Source organism: Akanthomyces muscarius, chromosome 4, assembly GCF_028009165.1.
Source record: "Akanthomyces muscarius strain Ve6 chromosome 4, whole genome shotgun sequence".
NCBI classification, from domain to species: domain Eukaryota; kingdom Fungi; phylum Ascomycota; class Sordariomycetes; order Hypocreales; family Cordycipitaceae; genus Akanthomyces; species Akanthomyces muscarius.
Window position 1 is genome coordinate 3,225,132 of NC_079244.1, and position 20,686 is coordinate 3,245,817.

The window sequence follows — 20,686 nt, forward strand, 5'->3', positions numbered from 1 at the left end:
CTAGTTATCAGTGCTTTTTGGTACTGCACTGGCCAGGCTGACCTAATGGGGGCAGGCTGGTCACTGCTGCTATGACGGCATGGCCAGCGCTCATGGCCCACCACAGCCCTCTCCCCGTGCTGATGACTGAGGCTCATCGCGTTTGAGACGGTTTGTGGGCGTGCTTGTCAACCTATTTCGCAACCATAGCCAACAATACAATGTTCCGACACCCAAAGCCTTGATGGACTGCTCCGGCAAACTCCCGTGAGCCATATCCGCAGATACGGCCACTGTACAGCCACCGGCTGCGCGCCTGCATCCAGCCCATGGACAGCATCGACGACTCGCCGCTGTCACTGGCCGTGGTACGCTTCGCCGACTACGCGGACCGATTCCTCCAAAACTGGCCCGGGTCAATACTCCTCTCTGCCAGCTTCGCCTTGTACTACTCCCTGTTCGGCGGCCGCGGCGACGTCATCCTCATTGCTGCCGCCGCAGCGCTCGCATCGCCCAGCGCGCTTTGGCAGCTGCTCGCCCGCCATGCACAGTCCATTCTCGGCGCCGTCCTGATTGCGGCAGGCAGCGCCATCTCCATACGATTCATGATTCTCACGGCCCCTCGCATCTTTCATGGTACCTCGGCAGGGTGGACAGAGTCTGCAGGCAGCTTCTTCATCCCCAGCCGCACCACGCATTCGCGCTTCTTCCCCAAGAAGCATTCTTTTGCCTATTCCTATCTCACCGTCGGTGTTCCCGTTGCCTTGCGGACACATGTCAATGGAATTCTCTCTGTTGATCCGTCCGCGCCAAGGGCCGCCCGAGGCTGGTGGGCGTCGCTCTCGTCGCCGCTCTATGAGGTGGACAGTGCCAACTACTTGGCCCGCGGTATGGCCAAGGGTGGTCTGCGGGAGAAGCTCAATCAGTTTCTCTCCAGTCAGCTAGTAGACCCCAGCGAGTATCCTCATGCGTTCCTGGTCACGGCACCCAAATTCCTTGGATACAGCTTCAATCCCGTTTCGTTTTGGTATCTCTACTCGGCCGACAAAGTCCTGTCCGCAATTATTCTCGAGGTCAACAACACGTTTGATGAACGGCGGCCATATCTCGTCTTTCGTAATTTCGACCAAGATTCGAAACACATCCAACCATCCAATCCAACTCCTTCTACCCAGAAAAGCGTCCCCAAAATTTCGGCGTCGTTTGAAAAGGACTTTCATGTATCGCCATTCAACTCCCGCAAAGGATCCTACTCCGTACTTGCACAAGACCCTCTTGGCCCTGACATGGCATCTTTCCGTGGCCTAGACGTCACCATAAACTTGAAGTCGTCCAAGGGGCACCCAAAGCTGGTTGCCCGTCTCGCCAACCAAGATGACGCCATCGACGTAGCAAATATGACCGCCGTCCGCAAGATCCTCTTCGTGTGCCAATGGTTCTGGATCGGCTTCGCTACCTTTCCCCGCATCGTCAAGGAGGCCGCCGCGCTTTTCTTCCGCCGCAGTCTGCACGTCTGGTACCGCCCCGAGCCGCTCCCGCAGAGCCTCGGCCGCCACGCCACGCCCATAGAGCGCCATCTCGAGGCCGTCTTCCGGGACTACCTGCGCCACCGCGTCGAGCAGTCGCCCAAGGCCATCCGCGTCCGCTACGTGGCCAGCGGCATCGGTGTCGCGGACCCAGCCACGGCAGACGTCTTTGCCTCGAAGACGGCCGCGGCGGCATCCGCCTGCGACGTCGAGGTGCGCGTGCTGACTCCCGTCTTCTACGCCCGCTTCGTCCACTACGCGCACGACTTCGAGGGCCTCTTCAACGAGCTGGCCGAAAGTCGCACAGTAGCCGTCGATAAGCCCGACATGCTGCCGCACATTTTCCTGAAAAAGGGCGCGCCGCCGTTCCACGCGTCCAGCCTCACCGAGTACCTCTACTTCAGGTTGATACAGGCCCTTCGCCGCACACCCGAGGCGATCCAGCGCCCCTTGACATCTGCAGAGACGAGCGCGGGAGCGCAGGCCTCGTCGCTCAAGCCGGCGGATATTCGCGGCTTTCGCATCTCGTCCATGGATGCGTACGTCCTGGAACACGGCAGCGACAGCGTCAAGAGCATGTACCGATCTGCCGTGTCTCGCCTGTTCCTCGCAGATCGCTTCTTTCTGGGCAGCTTGGAACTCTTGTCTACTTTGGAATTCATATGGCGCGTTGGTGTGGCATACTTCTTCCTGTTGGCTTTCACAGTTCTTAGCTAGTGAAAATTGATAAACATCCCTTTGAATTGATTGTGTTTACTATGGTACATTCAAGCAGCCATGCATATTTTCGCAGATTTAAAGCAGAAGGATTTTCATTGCAGATTGCCGCCCCCTCCTAATAGACCTAAAACGAGTTCCAGTTCTCAGAAAACCCCCAGAAACCGCAGGAAGTCTCCTGCATAGTAATAAAAATAAATAGAAAGAATTAAAAGAGCAAATCGCCGATTCCAAGAATTTAAGCCGACCCCGAGATTGAGCAGCACTACCTAGCATATGGGTGGAAACCTCGGTTGCCTCCACGGCCGCCACCACGGTAGCTACCGCCACTGGCACCACGACCTGGGTTCTTGGGTCCCGTGGGTGCGTTGGCCGGAGGAGCATCGTGGCTGCCACGGCCGTAACCACCGGGCTGAGGGTCATCATACATGCCCTCCCAGGATGTCGCATTGCCGCCTTGATGGCCGCCGCCCATACCACCGTAGCCTCCTTGGCCGCCGCCAAAGCCGCCACGACCACCGCGGCGAGCACCACCCGGGCCCTGGGGTGGTTGCTGCTGGAACTGCTCAAAGTTATTGTTTTCGAAACCGCCTTGGGAGCTACCACCTCCATTGCCCTGGCTGGTGGGACTAGCACCGCCTTGCTGCTGTGGCTGTGGTGATCCCTGCGACTGCTGCTGCTGCATCATCTGCTGCTGCTGCTGCATCTGTTGCTGCATTTGTTGCATCATTTGGGGGTTCATCATGTTGGGGCCGCCCTGTCCACCACCACCGCCACGACCCATCATCTGCTGCATCTGCTGCATTTGCATCATGTTTTGCCACATAGCTGGGTTCATGTTCATGCCGCGGTTCATGGCCATCTGAGACTGCATCATGGCAAAGTATTGTTGCATACGCTGAAAGTACTGCGCCATGACTTGGGGGGTCATGCCGCTGTTGCCCATCTGCTGCATGCCTTGCGATTGGTCATCTGCCTTCTTGAATTTGCCGCGCTTCGCTGCCTCCTCTTCCTCGCGCAAGTTACCGCGGGGCTGTGCACGCTTCACCTCAATAGGTTTGCCGTGTATCTCGAGAGGGATATTGATGCAGGCGTCGACACCAGCCTCACTTTCGAATGTGACGAAACCGAAACCTCTTGGCCGGCCAGTATCCTTGTCCATCATAAGAGTGGCATCAATAACGCGGCCGAACTGGGCGAAAAAGTCCCTGAATTCCTGGTCTGTCGTATCTTGGCTGACACCACCAACAAAGATTTTGCTCGTTTTTTCTTGCTCATCGCGAGGGATGGCTCTCTTGGGATCGATCTGAATCATTGGTTAGACATTTCTAGCCGATGCAGTTAACATACAACTTACAATTTTGCCGTCGAGGTAATGCTCCTTGACCATGACAGTGTTTACCGTCTTGGCATCCTTAAAGGTCAAGAAACCAAATCCTCTGGATCTTCCCGTGTTGCTGTCGCGCATAACAGTGCATTCAACAACTTCGCCGAATTGGCTGAAGTAGTCCCGCAGGGATTCTGAATTATATTAATGACAGCTCTTATTCGATCGACAACACCAAGCGTGACTTACGGTCTGTGGTTTCCCAATTCAGTCCACCAATGAACATTTTACTATATTACATATGTTAGTCGGTCTCTGTCTAGCTCAGACGTGTCGATTGTTGGTGTGGCCGCAATGCAAAGCAGTTCATGGGGATGAGAATTCATGACCAAACGGCCCGAGTAAGCCTGGACGGGCAGATTTGCTGCGCAGAAACGGGTATCGAGATGCTGTTGACCGGCATATATGCTTCGAAAAAGCATTTGAAATGACGCGCCAGAGCAACAGACACGATAGGGCTCGTGGCGGGTAGTTGAAAGAGCTTATGTAGGACATATGGTTCTCGTCGCAGCCTGGCACGCTGAATTTTCATGCGCAGGGTTGCAACTGGACGCCAGTATGCGCTGCAGATGGCCAGCGTAGACGAAGTAGACGAGTAGGGAGACATGAGAGCCAGGTAGCTCGTAGCACGACCATCAAGTTGAAGCGAAATGCCTCGAGATCAGATATTGTCGATATATCTTTTTCTTTTCTTGTCTGTCTCTTGAGCTGTTCTGTCGTCTTCTGCTATCGTTGACTGTCTGACTGTCTTTTTCTAGGCTCATATGAAATTGGAGCGCTACCCGCCGTAGTCTGATTACCGTCTCCTGAGAGCTGTAGGCTATTCTCTTCGGACTCTATCAGATGTATGCGTCTGAGAGCTATGGAAGACACGAGTGTTCTATGCTGTCTATGCCGAGACGGCAACTTCTGAGTCTTCCACAGAGACAAAGCTTCGCTTCAAGGCAGGATGGACCATATTCCTTTCGTTGCTCGTTGCGGACGCAAATGTCGTGGCAATCAAAGCAGCCTTATGTATAAGCTGATCATACCAAGCTCATTGCAGTGCATGAAAGCCCAATTTGCTTGTCATGTCCTCTGTGATCATTTCATGCCATGCTTGCCAGCAGCTCAAAGAAATGGCAGAGGAGGATAGTCTTGGCCACCACACTTTGCACCATACTGCCTGCCTTGACTCGAGGATAGAATGGGAGGGTAGTAGGGTAACTTCACAAGGACGCATAATTGAGTGTTAAAGGGTTACATCGGCAATAGTAGACTTACCCATCATCTTTGGCGCTGGCCTTGTGCACCGTGCCCATCGGAGGTGCCGACAATTCTTGTTCCTCTTCCGGTTCTGGTTGCGCATAATTGTTTGAAGGAGGGGCGCCGCCGCCGCCTAAGTTAAAATCGACATCATCGTCATCGTCGTCGTCTTCGTCCATGGCGTGGCTGCTTTCTTTATTCGCTGATTCTGTCGCGGCAGGTTGCGCTGCTGGTACACTGGGACCAGTAGGCTCGGCAGGTTTGGGGGGCTGAGGGCCAGATGCGCCCTTGGGGCCGTCACCATCCTCGTAGCTGTAGCATAATTAGTAGTTGTCGGAGAATAAAGTCAGCACGCCATAGTCGGCGGTCTGTCAACATACAGGTCGGCGAAGAGGTCCTCCTCAAAGTTCTCTGGTTCAGCCATTTTGTTGTTGTAGAACGATACCGTAGCCCGTGTCGAATTGCGCAAATCTAACTCCAAATAAAGAGCTAAAGAAGGCAGCCGCTGTGTTGACTACCAGAAAGATGCAGCTAAATCCACTCCCTTCAGTTCGATGGTAAATATCCTGTTGCAAAGGCTAAATCAATGAGTAGTGAAAACTGGGGGGAAGCCTTCCCTTCGAAGTGCAAACACAGGCGGCACGGCAGTCAATGAACGCCATTCACAGTGGAGTGTGCATGACTAAGCTCTGGTGGTTCACCAAGCGGGGCAGTTTGCTCCGCGCTGCGATGCACAGGCACTGCAGGGCTCTCGGCACGCTGTAGGACTGCCTTGTAGGTGGCGGGACCGCTAGCGCGCCACTGTGACACTCACTGTACCTCAACAGTGCTACTTGGCGGACTGCATCCTCACTCTGTTTCAACGCTGAACGCCTGGGCCGTCCCTTCAGCCGTCGACTGATTCACAGGATGAGGCGCAGACCGAATTACATGGAATCGTATTCGTGAAACATGTGGTCATCTTCAGGAAGCGGCAAGAAGCCCGCGAATTCAGTAAGTCGCTGATCTTTGGGCTTTCAGCGCCCAGAAGCTTGCTCTTTCGGCCACTGACAACCCCGCTGTCGCAGGAGATGGTCCAAGTTGGTACGTTCGCTGCCGAAGCTGTCGATTGCCCCAGGCTGCTGTGGCGAGGTCATACCGATTTTATACTTGCTAACCAAACTGCTCGTCTTTGTACAGATCGATCAGAGTATGCTCAACCGCCCCGCTCGCTGGCCGCCTCTTGAACATGCTCGGCTGACCTGCTGACAGCTCCCCATCACCATTCTGGCGACCGCAGCTCGAAAGAAATGCTTCTAGACGAAGTGTAACGGCCCCGGTCGCTCGCGACCCCAATGCTGTCATTGGAGCGTCGTATTCGCATACCGACATGCTGAAACTTGATGCTATGTAGGTCCTCTGTCGCGCTGGTGCAAGACACGCTGCCCTACGCCGCCAATTGCTAACGGCCAACACAGCAATGCCTCGAGCTCTTCCTCGCGACCCAAAACGCCTCCGTCGAGTTCGTCCTCAAGGGCGCGTCCTAACGAATCCTCTCCACCCCAGAAGAACAATGCTGGTCGCAAGTCGCCGCCCTTCAAAAGCTACATCAACTTCCTCTCCAACACAAATGACGACTGGAACACCGAAGAAGATGAGATGGGATACGACGATGACGATGGCGACGACTTTGGACTGCCCAGTCTCTCCAATATGAAGCGAAGAAGTCGGAAGATGGCGGCTCAACAACAAGGCGGCTCTGGCCCGCCGCCAAATTCCTTCAGCAATTCATTTGGAAGTTATGGACGGCATCCGTCTGACAGTGCAGACATTGCAGTTGAACGGCCAGCGTCCTCTTATCCTATGCCACGTAAGAGTGAGGGAAAGATTCTAAGGCCGCAATACAAAGACATTCTAAAAGGTATTTTGGCTCATAATGCCCCCAGTTGAATGATATTAACCAGGAGCATCAGATCCCGCCAACGCGCTACACCTGATAAACTACCCCTCTGTCCCTAGCAATGCCACATCAAAAGAGGCGGATGTGATCAACTCTCGCATCACACGAATAAACAAGTTCAAACGACTACTCCAGGCGTCTTCACTATCACTACCAGACTTGCGGGCATTGGCCTGGTCAGGAGTTCCCGAAGAGGTTCGCGCCATGACATGGCAGCTCCTGCTAAGCTACCTGCCGACGAATAGCGAACGACGAGTTGCGACGCTTGAGAGAAAGCGAAAAGAATACCTAGACGGAGTGAAGCAGGCCTTTGAGCGAGTTGGAACGAGCAGCACGCCGGGAAAGTCTCGTGGCCTAGATGAAGCTATATGGCACCAAATCAGCATTGATGTGCCCCGTACCAACCCACATATTGAACTGTACAGCTATGAGGCAACGCAGCGTTCTCTGGAGCGGATACTGTACGTCTGGGCCGTGCGGCACCCTGCGAGCGGATACGTCCAGGGCATCAATGATCTGGTAACGCCGTTTTGGCAGACATTCCTGGGTCTCTACATTGCCGACCCAAATGTCGACACCGGCATGGACCCGGGACAGCTGCCACGGCCGGTACTAGACGCTGTGGAGGCAGACTCGTACTGGTGCCTGGCGAAACTGCTGGACGGCATCCAGGATCACTACATCGTCGCGCAGCCAGGCATTCAGCGTCAAGTGACTGCTCTGCGCGACCTCACTGCCAGAATAGATTCTACCTTGTCCAAGCATCTCGAAAGAGAAGGCGTGGAGTTTATCCAGTTTAGTTTCCGATGGATGAACTGTCTTCTGATGCGAGAGATTAGTGTCAAGAACACGATTCGCATGTGGGATACATATTTGGTAGGTTGACGCTCTGTCTCACATTTTCACCAACCTTTTAGCGCTTGTGCTCGACTAACATAGACTCACTAGGCGGAAGAACAAGGGTTCTCCGAGTTCCACCTATACGTTTGTGCCGCACTTTTAGTCAAGTGGTCCGACAAGCTCGTCAAGATGGACTTTCAGGAGGTTATGATGTTCCTCCAGAGCCTGCCCACGAAAAGCTGGACGGAAAAGGACATTGAATTGCTCCTGAGCGAGGCCTTTATCTGGCAGAGTCTGTACAAGGGGTCGGCGGCGCACCTCAAGGGCGGGCCGACCAAATCGGTACTGTCGGATCTGCAGCTATGAGCAATGTTCCGCTCGACACTCGGGCAGCAGTATGAATGTGATACACGCTTGCATATAATACAATGCGGGAATGAATTACTAAAATGAGCAAAGTTTTGCATGGGAGGCGTGGTATTTCACAAGTCTTTAGAAAGGAGTAGAGCGGACGAGACATCAATAACAATGCATGACATTAAGCCTGTCAGGCAACGATTTTCCAACGTGATGCAGAATGGCCAAATAGCAAACAATGATGTATGTACCTAGGCAACCGTGCGGGCAGGACAGATTTATGCATAGATCCCAAAGAAAACCGCTAAATTACACCAAAAAAAACACCTGTCCACATCGCCTTCATCATGCCAAAATCAACAAATTGTACAGCGCCTGCTTCTGGCTTCTGCGTGAAGCTCGGGATATATCAGCACAACAAAATGGTGCAGGAACCATAATATACAAAACGCCGCTTTTCCGGCCCTTATCTAGCCTGCGTCCTTTGCGCCTTTTTTCCTCTTCTTTTTTCTTCTTTTTTTTTGTTTTTGGCTTGGCAACATTATCCCGTCAAGTCGTCAACAAAACCAAGCGAATCACGGTTCTCGTCGCAGACGCGCGCCCACTCGAGAAGCAGCCTCCAGACGTAGAGGCGCATGTCCTCGCGGCGGAGGACCTTTTCGGCCCACGCCTTGCCCTCCTCGGCAATGTACCGGGCCGCGGCGTCGCCCGGCCCCGACGCGTCGGCGAAGAACTCGAGGGCGGGGTAGAGGTCCTGGAGGGTGTTGTCGAGGGGCACAAAGTGCACCCAGGGGGCGAGGCGGTCGTCGTGCCACTCAGCGTAGACGCTGGCCTTGAGCGGCAGGCTCGTCGAGAGGAGGAAGCCGCGGAAGCGCGCGCTGAATGAGTTGCCGTCGACGTCGGGCAGGAACTTGTACTCGTACTGCGTGGCCATGTCGACGCTGGGCGCGGCGCGCAGGAATGGCCGCAGGAAGTCGCAGCCGTCGGGGAAGCAGATGGCGGTGAAGCCGACGTCGGCGAGGCGCGCGATCCAGGAGCCCAGCCTGCCCTGCGCGCGGTGCTCGCTGGGGTACATGGACGCGGGGGGCAGGTCAAAGGCGAGGGCGCGCTCGCCGGTCTGCTCCACGCGGGAGACGGTGGTGCCGTTGAGCATCTCGACGAGGCGGTGGCGCTGCAGGTGGTACCAGTTGTTGTCGTGGGCGCGGCCGCCGGAGTCGACGCCGCGCCACACGAGGCCGTCGCGCTTCCTTTCCCAGTCCGGGCCGTGGGTGTCGCCGCCAGAGTACCGCAGCTCGTCGGTGAGGTACATGGCGCCCGGGATGACAATCTCGTTGTTCAGGGACAGCTTGCAGCCGCCAAAGAGGGGGATGAGCTCCTCGGTGGTCGAGATGCTGATGGGCTCGACAAAGGAGCCGTGCAGCTGCCGCAGATGGGGCTGCTCGCACGGATCGATCGCGGCCGTCCAGTTCTGGACGTAGCCCTTGAACGAGTACTTGGGCTTCCAGTTGTCGGGGACCTCGGCGGCCGGGGTGAAGTCGCGGATCGCGGGGACGCCGTGCGCGAGCGTCCCCGGGGCACAGGCCTTGACGGCCAAGTCCCAGTAGGCGTTGTCGGGTCCGAGCCAGTGCGCATCATAAGGTTCGGGGTTGGAGTCGTCAATGTGCTGGAGGCCGGTGTAGTTGGTGCTCACTTGTTCGATGGGCTGTAGTTGGCGCTTTTGCGATTCTTGCTGGACAAGAGCGTCGAGTGTCTCATGCGGCACGATGATACGAGGCTCGTCCATCATATTCACGGGCATGTCGACATCGGGCATGTGCTCGGCAAACTCCTTGACCAGGCCGGACCAGTGCTCTAGCCAGTGCACCCAATCCTTGTCAAGACCTCGCACGGCGACTGTACCGTTGCGCACCTTGACAGCAAAGTCGCTTGCCGCCGCCCGCTTGGCCAGCGTCGCGGCGTCGAGGCCCCAAAACGGGCGGAGGTCCTTGTATATCCTGTCAAAGTATTCCTCGACCAGTATGGCGTCGGCGGCGACGGCAGCCTCGACCCATTTGTCAAAGCCAGGCGGCGGATGGCGGCCACGCAGCTCTCGGTAGCGCGCGGCGGTCGCCGTGAGATTATATGTGCGTTTCGTCTCGAGGGTGACCTCGTGCTCTTCTCGGGCGTCAATCATGAGCTTCTTGATGGGATGCGTCGGGTCGAATGCGATGGGGAGGCGCGCCCTGGCCTTGCCCCAAATCCGAGAGTCGTCCCATAGCAGATAGCCGGCGTAGCAAAAGGCGAAGAGAAGCAGTACCGGCGCATAACGATAGACGACGCGCGAAGGGTAGCCCTTTGGATTCAAGAGCTGCCCCATGGTGGTGGGCATGGGAAGAGAGAGTGCGGACGCGCGTACAGGCAGACCTTGCAAGATGCTGCTGCAGTTAATTCATCGTAAACAGCTGCGGCTGCAATCTTCTCTCAACCTGCGTGAGAAGAAAAAGGAGTGTCACACAGGAAGACGAGAAGGCTGAGAGCGGGGGGCAAAAGTTGAACCTGGCTTGGCATATATTAGACGAAGGTCCTGGCTCATAAATGTGCCAGGAATAGCTACAGGGGACCACTTGTACCAGGAACCGGGGTAGTTTGAGTTTTGCTTTAGGGGTTGGGCTTTGCTGAGTAGTCAACGGTTTTTTTTTTTTCTGTCGACCGTTGCGCAAATGGGTAAACGGGTAGAAAAGCAACGTAAAGCAACGTAATCATTACACGACAGCACGGTGTGGTAGTCTTTAGCACGGGGTGTGTTATCTATGGAGTCGACGTGGCAGATCCCCTTTGTTCTGAGAAGCCCCAGAGCAGCAGTGCGCAATCCGTTTGGCTTGGCGACATGGGGGGTGCAAGTATTTTGATTACGTCCCAACAATGTGCGAGTGAAAAGCTCGCTCGCCGCAACGTGCCAAGGCTGTGTGTGGACTCGGGTGGCGCTTTTTGGCGGCAAAAGATGCGTCACGCTTACCAGTACCAGTACCAGTACAATTCGTTGGTGCAAGTTTCATCGCCATGATCCAGATGCAAAACGCAGAGGAAAGCGTTTCAGCGTTGAATCGCATCGGGGAAGAATATCGACTCAGATTTGGGCCTGTTTCCTCGATACTTTAAAGTTGTAGTTGGTGACTCGTGATGAGGATCCTCTCAAGTGACAAGTCAACCCTGTAACTACCTAGGTACTTGTGAAAATGCGCGGGTGATCATGGGCGCAAGCGTACTGGTAGCTAGCAACGAGAGAAAAAGAGTGGCCGCAACGCCAACAGAGGTAGACAGCATTGGTCTCTCTCAATATCATGCATTTCCACGCCACAATGGGATTGTGTGGCTCGGTACCCAGGTTTTTAGTCAAAAGACCATGACTCGCCGCGATGCACCCCGCGACGGAGGCTGGGGTGAGAATAGCCGGCCGAGGCCTTGCTTGCTCCACGCTGCACATACAATGTACTCTTTTATGTACGGAATAGAAATTCGATTGATTGCCATATACTATTCCCGGTTATTGTTCTGCCCTGAGGCAAGAGGCTGACGTTGACAAGTCAACAGAATAATATGCATCCGAAAGTCGCTAACCGGCGCATATTTCAAAGTAGACGAGCTGTGCAGCTATATCTAGACTCTTGTAGGCCGCTAGAGAAGGCAAGCATTATTGTGGACAATATATGTATAGACTCACTTAGACTGCTACCTATAAAGAAAGAGCATAAGTAATGTTGTTAGCCTCTTACGGGAAAGAAACGAGGCTGATATGCTATATTGACTGCTATATGCGAAACGTAAGTTAGGACGGAAGCAACAATGACCGGCTCGTTAATCGCATTATCATAACGCAAACGCGGAAAAAGGGATCCGCATTATGGCCTCAGCAGAGAGTTGGAAGGTGGCGGCCTGGTCTTATAGAATTCTATAAAGCGGCATGTGCTGAGAGTGGGGCAGATTGCCCGAAGGAGAAGGCGGTGGAGGGGGCACCAATTTAGGCCGCTTCCCCATCTGCCTTGCGTGCATCTTGGTTCGCAACATCTGGTCCGTAACACTAGTCTCAAGCTTAGGCTGCCTCCCTAACCAGCTCATGCTACATTGCATCTCGTTGAATCCTCTTCCTTGACATCGTCATACTTGAGCACCCCTACTCTGGTTCCCGCCGAGGCCTATTTAAGCCCAGGCCATTATGGTTAATAAACCACCAGCAAGGGAATACAAAGTCACCGTACCAACGAAACACGTAGCAGAAGATGTGGCTCTAGCGCTTGCACATCGTGGCCATCGATTGGTAGCAGTCCGTGAGGTCGTCGGCCATCCCAAGAAGGGCCCTAAAAGCAAGCAGTGCAAAGAGTCACCAGACACTTCTGAACCCGAGGGCTTGTGGGCTGTGTTCTCACTGGTCGTCGATCCAGAACCAGACAAGGACCATGAATGGTGGGCAGCCATGGAAGAGAAGGCCTTGCGAGACCTGGCGCGCTGCCATGGCGGCGAAGCCAGTTGTTGGAAGATCCACTTCTCCAACACAACGATGTCCGTCCAAAAGTTTAATCGAGACGGTTTGTTGTATAGAGTCGATGCAAAGACAGCTTCTACACGTCGACTGGAGGTACTGACGTCCTATCCTGCACGAGCCTCGGAGCGTGTGCCCTTTAAGCAGGATGTGGACGAGGATCTGCCTGACGGTCCAGGTCAGCCAATAACCCTTCAAGGAGTGGAAGACGTGGATTGGTCTACATTAGATCATGCTTACGGCAAGGCGACTGATATCCCCCGAATTCTTTACACACTTGCCTCGAACGATGAGCGCTGGAATGAAGCAAACGAGCAACTTTGCAGCTCAGTTACCCATCAAGAAAGCATTTACAGTGCGACAGCCCCTACAATGAGGTTTATTGCCAGTATAGCTTCAGCGCCTCAGCTTTTAGGCAAAAGGCGCCTTGATCTGCTTTACACCTTATTCATAGCCGGTTGCCAGCAGAATGTGGCTGATTTTTGGGACTACGAGTTGCGCTATGCTGGACCGGTAGGACCTGAGGTTCGAGACGCTGTTGTAAGTCAGGTTAACGTGCTCCTGCCGCTCTGGCCATCTGTCTCTCGTGCCGAACAAAGGCTCCTTCTTCTGCTCACGGCGTTGGTGCTTGACGGCGTCTCTATTAAGCAGTCGGCTCGTCAAGCTATTGGTGAGTCGGATCTTAATGATCCAGCTAGCCGGCTTGCGCAGGCCCTCATTCAAAACTCGGATAGTGCCGAAGCATGTCTTATCGAGCTGGCTAGAACTTATGAGGAGCTCATCCCGCTCACTGAGGGTGATGATGCTCCCCAGCGCGCCCGCATAATTACTGCAATTCACAAGACTCTCTTCTAATACTTTTAAGCCAAGTTAGGTTAGATTGACTGCGTGGGGCCCCTCCCGTGTATGTTTAGGTGTTATATAACATCTGGCCCCTGGCGGAGTCTGCGAAGGATATCCTAAGCCTCTTGCCCTAGTAGACACGTAGGGGTCTGCGTGCCTGTTAAGCTCGGGTCAGGATGTAGCAAACTATCTTTTTTTTAGGCACCACCAGGAATTCCTGGCCCATGGGCCAGCTTTGCCAGCTTTCTAGGCACTACCAGATCCTGGCCTATAGGCTGGCTTTCAAACCACTAAGAATTCCTAGCCCATCATGTATGCTAGATCGGATTTGGGGCCAGTCCATTTATAGTAGTAGCCCAAAAAAGACCACAAAAAGATAGGGGGCTAATCCATTTAGCCCAGTTTACCCTAATCTATAATAAAAGTCACCGTCAGCGCGATCAAGGAGCAACAGACTGCGGAGTGGACTTTGTACTCATCCACAGCTGTAGCCGAGACAAGTTCTTCAAAACTAGCCAATAATAGAATAGAGGGCGCGTAACACGTGTAAAAGGGGAGTGACAAAAGCAATGAAGCTCCGAAAAGAGGCGGCGCGCTTTCGTAAAAAGCGGGTTTAAAGCACGCCAAAATAATGGCATCTCTATACATAAAGCACTAAAATATCAAGCCTGGAGTTTTGTTTCAGATCAGCTGGCAAGGCTGGGTCCTTGCCAGCCGGCCTTGCTGTTGGGTTATGCATCTTGTTCAACGCACGCCACGTAGCCACTCAAGTGCCGGTGGATAGTACACATTCGCGTAGAAGTGGATAGCTTAAAATGCTTCTCTGGTCATATTGCTTTCCACTTTTTCGCTAGAACAAAAATTGAAGCGCATCAAGTGAGTAGCACCATCAGACAACCGCCATGTAGTTGTGCCTTTGACTAACGACCAAGCCGGCTGCCAGTCTTCGAGATGCGTGCTCCGCAGGCCGAATCTGCCCGCTTCGTCTCTTGGTCTTAATTGTTTCTTGAATAATATATAGTTCAAAAGCCTCGCGCCGAAATTGACAAGCCCTCCATATAGTTACACTACAGTACAGAGCGCAACGCCACTTCATGCCACAGTATTCGGTTATCGGCTTCTAGTCTCGGTCCTAGTTCCGATGCAACGGCATCCAAGACAAGCTTGTTCATCTCGAGGAGATAAGATGAAGAGCAAAAAACGTGATTCAGTCGCAAACTTTGAGTTACGCTCGGACTGGTTCGACTGTTGCCCACCGCGGCATTCGTCCTTTCTTTTTTTTTTTCCTATACCCTTGTTGCCTGCCGGCGGCACAGCTTGGCAGAGTTGTATTTCTTTTCTCACCTCTCCGCTGGTTCATTGGCTTGGCGCAGGGGTTTAGCCAAGTAAAAAGCTTTACCTGTCAGAACGGGGCTGGTTGGTGGGCACGCCAGAAATTAGCCACGAATAACCGTGAGGGCCGATGTCGCGACATGTCTGCTTATCTGATCCTCCCTCGGGCTTAGGTCCATGAAATAGACAGCCTTGATGGATACCAAATCTCCATCCGGGGTCTTTGGTCCTGAGCTTTGCCTCCATAGCATGGAAAATAAACCGCCGATCTATAGCGTCTTGTTCCCTCGCCGTCGCAAATTAATCATAATTCGGCGGATTTAGCGCGGAGGCCGAGCAGCATTGTGAAATACTTGCCTTCCAAATGACTTCTGCCACTAAATATATGCTAAAAGGGCCTCTCCATTTCTTGGTTTTGCGCGGTACTCAATTTTTTTTCGTTCTTTCTTGGCGCCGCGTCTTCTGGTTAACAAAGGGCATCGGTGCATGTATAAAGTCATGAGGATCTGGCAGTTGAGAGATTGAAAGATCTAATCACCCTGCTTCAGTCCCATCACTCCGCCAGTTCAATAGTCAGCTTTCGCAGCCATGGCACTAATCCGCAGATTCCGCAATCTCATCGGAACAAAGGCTGATGTTGAGACCGAGGACCCAAATGCCGTTTCCACCACGGCAGAAAAGGAACCGGTGCATAGCGCAAACGAGCTCACCAAGGACGAGGAGAAGCCGAGTGAAGACGCCCAGAATGGTGTTGAGAAGATCGAGGCCGTGACTCTGGCTTGGAGCAGAAGCTCACTCTACTTGGTTTTGGTGCTGTATGCATTTCCGCCCGTCACCTGTCTCCAACGTCTCCGAGAAACATGAAGCCAAGTCCAAGACCAAAGCTGACCCCTACTCCCCGATAGGATCTGGTTCCTTACCCTGGCCAACAACATGAAGAGCGTCACCATCGGGGCCCTTACACCCTTTGCGACCAGTGACTTTGCGGCGTCCTCGCTACTCACAGTTATTCAGATTGTGGCCGGCAGCATGGGGAGCGCCGTCTACATTCCCATGGCCAAGGCGCTCGATCTCTGGGGACGCGCAGAAGGTTTCCTGCTCATGATGTCGCTGGCCGTCCTGGGCATCATCGTCCTGGCGTCCTCCCAGAGCCTGCCCACGTACTGCGCCGGATACGTCTTTTACGCGGTCGGGTTCAACGGCCTCAGCTATAGCTGGGACGTCCTGGCGGCCGACGTGACCAACCTGCGGAATCGAGGGCTGGCCTTTGCCTTCACCTCGTCCCCCGCGCTCATCTCCGCCTTTGCCGGCCCCAACATTGCCTCCGAGTTCATCAAAAAGGTCAACTGGCGATGGGGCTATGGCTGCTGGGCAGTTGTCGTGCCGGTGTTCGCGCTGCCAATCTATCTTTTGCTCGCTTGGAACTTGCGCAAAGCGAAGAAACAGGGCATCATTACAGAGAGAAGGACCAGCCGAAAGATCAACCTGCAAAACATATGGTGGTTCATGACCGAGTTTGACCGTGAGTCTACTCTTTCCCTGCGTACGTTTACGAGGTTCTAATGGATGATTGATCTGTAGTGCTCGGTGTGTTTCTCTTCGCTGGCGGACTCGTCGTCTTTCTGCTCCCCTTCACTCTAGCTCGGACCGCTCCTCAGGGCTGGTCCACCCCGTACATCATTGCCATGATTGTAGTTGGCTTTGTTGTCCTGGTGATGTTTGCGCTCTGGGAGTGCCTTGTCGCACCGGTGCCGTTTATGAGCAAAAGGTTCCTCGGCGACCGCACTATTCTCGGTGCCTGCCTGCTCAACATGACCTACCAAATCTCCTACTACTGCTACGCCAGCTACCTTCAGCCGTTCCTGATGGTAGTGTACAACGTCGACCTACCCACCGCAGGCTACGTCGCCAACACCTTTAGCGCATGCGCATTCATCTTCCTCTTCCTCACAGGCTGGCTCATTCGCTGGACTGGTCGCTTCAAGTGGATTTTGTGGGTTTGCGTCCCCCTTTACATCTTTGGTCTGGGGCTCATGATTCACTTTCGCCAACCTGGAGGCTACATTGGCTACATTGTCATGTGTGAGGTTTTCTTCTCAGCCTCTGGGAGCGTCTTCATCCTTTGCTGCCAGCTCGCCGTGCTTTCTGTCGTGGACCATCAGCATGTTGCGTCCGCATTCTCCCTCTTGTTTTCCATGGGTGGCATAGGCGGTGCACTTGGCAGTGCCATCTCGGGCGCGATCTGGACAAACACATTCTACCCACAGCTAGAGAAGAACTTGCCCGCGTCCGAACTGCCGAACCTTGTGACCATCTATTCGACTTATACCGCGCAGCTTGCTTATCCGTGGGGCAGCCCTACGCGTGATGCCATTGTCAAGTCGTACGGCTATGCCCAACCTAGGATGCTGGCTGCCGGTACGGCATTCATGGTTCTGGGTTTTGTTTGGGTCGGAATGATTAAAAATATCAATGTCAAGAAGATGAGTCAGACAAAGGGTAATGTGCTGTAGAGCAACCATTACCCATCAACGAGCTGAGTTCGGTTTCAAAATGTACACACTATCGATAGAGTAGTCACATGCCTTGTAATTACTACTGCAAAAGCTGTAGTTGAAGCAATTCACCATGACAATTTTCAAATATAATCCAGTGGCTTTCAGCTCTTCGTTTGGGTGACAGTCCATCTTCTTGTTGCTCACATTTGGTGTCCCAAGGAGACGGGCGAAAAAAAAAAAAAAAAAAAAGAGCAAAAGTCAGAGATTAAAGAATGCAAGAAACTTTCCGCATGCACAATTATCCTATTGGTTCATATCAACAAGGAATTTCATCATGCCTCGTTGAAGGCCTACTACCGCCGCACTGCAGTGATCTTCATCCGGGAAGTGGCAGGTCCAAATGTCCTTTACGCTTGGACACTCTTGTAAGCGGTTCACCAGCGAAGCCACACTCTCCCTCATCTCTTTTCCTTCCGCAATGGCTTTCCGTTTCTGAAAAGATTCTTCAGACTCATCTTGTCGTTTCTCCAACTCGTCATTACAATCTCCCCATGTAAGGAACAAAGACGGAGCCGGATCTACAGGATCCTTGCGACGATGAAGCTCAGCTTCCTGATTCTTAACCAAGGCGTTGTCGCTCCACCAGATTGTCGGACTCGCGGCTATGTAAAAGTCAAAGAGTTCGGTTCTGGTAAACAGCGTGTGTAGGGAAAAGATGCCGCCGTAGGAGTGGCCGAAGAGAGCCTTGCGTCCGCTCCGCAGAGGCACACGTGGGAACAGGTTGTCCTGTACATGTGCCATGACGTGGTTCTGGACAAAGTCGAGGAACTTGTCGCCGTCGCCAAACGACAGATCTGTTCTCGATTTTCCGTCTTGGCCGAGAGGCATAGTGTACTGGCCATCGGGAGTGGGCGGTGTGAGATCAGGTCCCCTCCGCCAGTCGTAGATGCATTTGGACTTGGGGTAGCCGACAGCTACAACCACGTTTCTCGAGTTGTGGGTAAATTCCAGGCGCCTTGTAATGTCCACTGCTGTGAAGAAGAATGCGTTGCCATCCACGAGATACCTATAGCCGCAGCCCAAGCCTGGTTAGGCGTGTTGCATTTTACTGGTAAAGACGGGATAGCCACTTACAGCGAGGAGACCGGCCGGGTGTCATCTTCTGGCCGCACACGTTCCTCGCTCCAGCACAAGGGCCATGCCACCTGCACTAGGAAATCGCCTCTTTCTGTCCGTGCGATATATTCGCTGGTGTTTTGCAGGTATCCCTGCCTGTTCGCTGTCACCTCTACCGCCATTATGTGAGAGTGAGGGCAAACGATGTGAAGGGTTTACGTTTCCATAATTCTGGTGCTGAGCGTCTGTTTGCTCGGCAAGAGCCGCATGTGGCCGAGTGATTCCGATGTCGCAAGGCCTTTGTATTCGCTTGCCGGAATTCTTCCACGAGCTTGGCAGCTTTCGCTCCACCGCCAGTGGACCCAAGTTCAGCTTTGCCGTGGAAATTGCGCCTGCTAATCAATCTGATAAGATGATGTTTTAATGGTTCCTCGGCGCAGACCCTGGAGCCTGTACACGTCGGCGTGTTAATAGAGCGCCACATATTTGCACTGTCGCAGCTTATACAATGGAGCATTCCGACGGGGTGGGACACGGAGGCGGCACTTCGTCCTAGCCAAGTCTCGGTGGGTTTTCTCTCTCAAGACGGTCAAGTGCTGTTTTAAGAAATGATTGATATCCGAGTATGGCATTGCTCTCTGATGCGGCAGGTTCAAATTGTCAAGCAGAGCGCACGAGAGAGCTGTCTCAAGCCAACGGTGCGTTGCTGAACTTGCCCGATCATGTAAACGCCCAGCCAAGCCGCCTGTAATTGACATGAGATAGCTATGTAGCAGTTGTTTTTTTTCAAGCAGGTAGATAGGACTGAATATCTTGTCGATTGATGATGAAAGAGAATTTCAAAAGAGACATTCACGTCAGCCTTTACCCTGAAACTTGGCAGACTCCCCGCGCTGGAGAACTGGATTGTCGCCCGCCTACTCCTCCAGATGGGCTCAGGTCGTACTATCATCATAGCACTTCTCTGATGGCTGTTGTTGCTCCTTTCTAGCAGTGATATGGCCTCGCCAGCCCATATTGGCCTGTCTACTCGAAATCTGAATCGCTTTCCCTCGCACTATGTCACGATCAATGCTGTAGGGTAGATCTGGCCGTGGCTTACCTCACCCGGTTAAACCTCGCTGTCGCCTCCATAAATCCAGCCAATCACAGCGTCGACAATACCAAACCACGAGTCCCCATTGCAATCCGGAGCGCATCTTTTGGCCTCAGTCCGCACAACCGGGAAGCTCTCTCTCTCTCCAGTCTCTCAACCTCAACGCCGGCTTGCCTCCGCCCCCTCCATCCTCTTCGTCTCGTATCTTTCGGCATTCAATTGCTTGGAAGACGATTTCTCAAGGGCATTACCCTTTCCTTCACGCAGTTTGTCCTTCTCGCCACACTCGAAAAGTCTCCCAACGGGGTTCCGCCCTGTTATTTTCGCCTCGAATCCGCCACCACAATGCTCGCCTCTACCCGCTCGGCGGCCGCCATGGCCCTGCGAGGTACGTCTACCCAAAATCTCCCTCGCGTCGAATTTATAGTATACAGGCTGGAGCCGGGTCGCTAACGCAATTGATTGATGCAGCCAAGCCCATGACCGCCATGGTTCCCTTCCGTGCCGCTGCCGCGCTTTCCACCAGCTCGAAACGAGACGCAACCACGCTGACGCCGCACAGCGGTGCCACGGGCCTCGCCAAGGCCCGCAAGGAAGTCCCTCTGGGCAGTGAGGAGGGTACCAAGGGTGTCGTTCAATACGCTCTGTACGTGTTTGCCAATTCCTTTTGCCGCCGCTCATCTCGCCACCCGTTGCGGACCTGATGGACACCCGCACTGACCGATTGCCACCTCCCAACAAACAGGACCTCGCTCGACGTCATTGCCAACTGGGCTCGCCAGTCGTCGCTCTGGCCCATGACCTTTGGCCTCGCCTGCTGCGCCGTCGAGATGATGCACCTCTCCACGCCCCGCTACGACCAGGATCGCCTCGGCATCATCTTCCGAGCCTCGCCCCGTCAGTCCGACGTCATGATTGTCGCCGGCACCCTCACCAACAAGATGGCGCCCGCCCTCCGCCAGGTCTATGACCAGATGCCTGACCCTCGCTGGGTCGTCTCCATGGGCAGCTGCGCCAACGGCGGCGGCTACTACCACTACAGCTACTCGGTCGTCCGCGGCTGCGACCGCATCGTCCCCGTCGACATCTACGTTCCCGGCTGCCCGCCCACCTCCGAGGCCCTCATGTACGGCATCTTCCAGCTCCAGCGCAAGATGCGCAACACCAAGATCACCCGCATGTGGTACCGCAGGTAGACGATTGGGCCTCTTGCAAACCAAATCTCAACAAAAATCTACGAAAGAGTCGCCAAAAAAGCACATCGAGGGCATTCTGGGAGCAGGGTTGGAGAAATC

The 20,686-nt window shown here is 53.9% G+C and overlaps 7 protein-coding genes across 9 annotated transcripts; 4 read left to right on the forward strand and 3 right to left on the reverse strand.

Annotated features, from left to right (window-relative positions):
• Positions 1–308: 308 nt before the first annotated feature.
• Positions 309–2,222, forward strand: LMH87_011761 (uncharacterized protein; the record flags this gene model as incomplete). The annotated part of the gene is made up of 1 exon (XM_056200956.1): positions 309–2,222. The coding sequence occupies one exon, from the start codon at positions 309–311 to the stop codon at positions 2,220–2,222; it is 1,914 nt and encodes a 637-aa protein (XP_056052755.1).
• Positions 2,223–2,487: 265 nt separating this feature from the next.
• Positions 2,488–5,278, reverse strand: LMH87_011762 (uncharacterized protein; the record flags this gene model as incomplete). The annotated part of the gene is made up of 5 exons (XM_056200957.1): positions 2,488–3,528; positions 3,580–3,743; positions 3,799–3,839; positions 4,873–5,166; positions 5,235–5,278. 5 exons carry the CDS (start codon positions 5,276–5,278, stop codon positions 2,488–2,490), a joined length of 1,584 nt encoding a protein of 527 aa, XP_056052756.1.
• Positions 5,279–5,805: 527 nt separating this feature from the next.
• LMH87_011763 (uncharacterized protein) lies at positions 5,806–7,999 on the forward strand (the record flags this gene model as incomplete). The annotated part of the gene is made up of 7 exons (XM_056200958.1): positions 5,806–5,847; positions 5,922–5,937; positions 6,034–6,043; positions 6,106–6,243; positions 6,312–6,754; positions 6,807–7,669; positions 7,742–7,999. The coding sequence occupies 7 exons, from the start codon at positions 5,806–5,808 to the stop codon at positions 7,997–7,999; spliced, it is 1,770 nt and encodes a 589-aa protein (XP_056052757.1).
• A 532-nt stretch (positions 8,000–8,531) lies between these two features.
• On the reverse strand, positions 8,532–10,358 carry LMH87_011764 (uncharacterized protein; the record flags this gene model as incomplete). 3 transcript variants are annotated; one of them, XM_056200960.1, is made up of 3 exons in its annotated part: positions 9,082–9,107; positions 9,175–9,233; positions 9,277–10,358. In XM_056200960.1, 3 exons carry the CDS (start codon positions 10,356–10,358, stop codon positions 9,082–9,084), a joined length of 1,167 nt encoding a protein of 388 aa, XP_056052759.1. The 3 variants fall into 3 exon arrangements, with proteins under 3 accessions (XP_056052758.1, XP_056052759.1, XP_056052760.1); XM_056200959.1 differs by lacking the exons at positions 9,082–9,107; positions 9,175–9,233 and having other exon boundaries at positions 9,326–9,335; positions 9,436–10,358; XM_056200961.1 differs by having other exon boundaries at positions 8,532–10,358.
• A 4,911-nt stretch (positions 10,359–15,269) lies between these two features.
• Positions 15,270–17,194, forward strand: LMH87_011765 (uncharacterized protein; the record flags this gene model as incomplete). The annotated part of the gene is made up of 3 exons (XM_056200962.1): positions 15,270–15,496; positions 15,587–16,203; positions 16,263–17,194. The coding sequence occupies 3 exons, from the start codon at positions 15,270–15,272 to the stop codon at positions 17,192–17,194; spliced, it is 1,776 nt and encodes a 591-aa protein (XP_056052761.1).
• Positions 17,195–17,482: 288 nt separating this feature from the next.
• On the reverse strand, positions 17,483–18,477 carry LMH87_011766 (uncharacterized protein; the record flags this gene model as incomplete). The annotated part of the gene is made up of 2 exons (XM_056200963.1): positions 17,483–18,245; positions 18,314–18,477. 2 exons carry the CDS (start codon positions 18,475–18,477, stop codon positions 17,483–17,485), a joined length of 927 nt encoding a protein of 308 aa, XP_056052762.1.
• A 1,259-nt stretch (positions 18,478–19,736) lies between these two features.
• LMH87_011767 (uncharacterized protein) lies at positions 19,737–20,587 on the forward strand (the record flags this gene model as incomplete). The annotated part of the gene is made up of 3 exons (XM_056200964.1): positions 19,737–19,779; positions 19,863–20,037; positions 20,137–20,587. The coding sequence occupies 3 exons, from the start codon at positions 19,737–19,739 to the stop codon at positions 20,585–20,587; spliced, it is 669 nt and encodes a 222-aa protein (XP_056052763.1).
• Between the last annotated feature and the right edge of the window lie 99 nt (positions 20,588–20,686).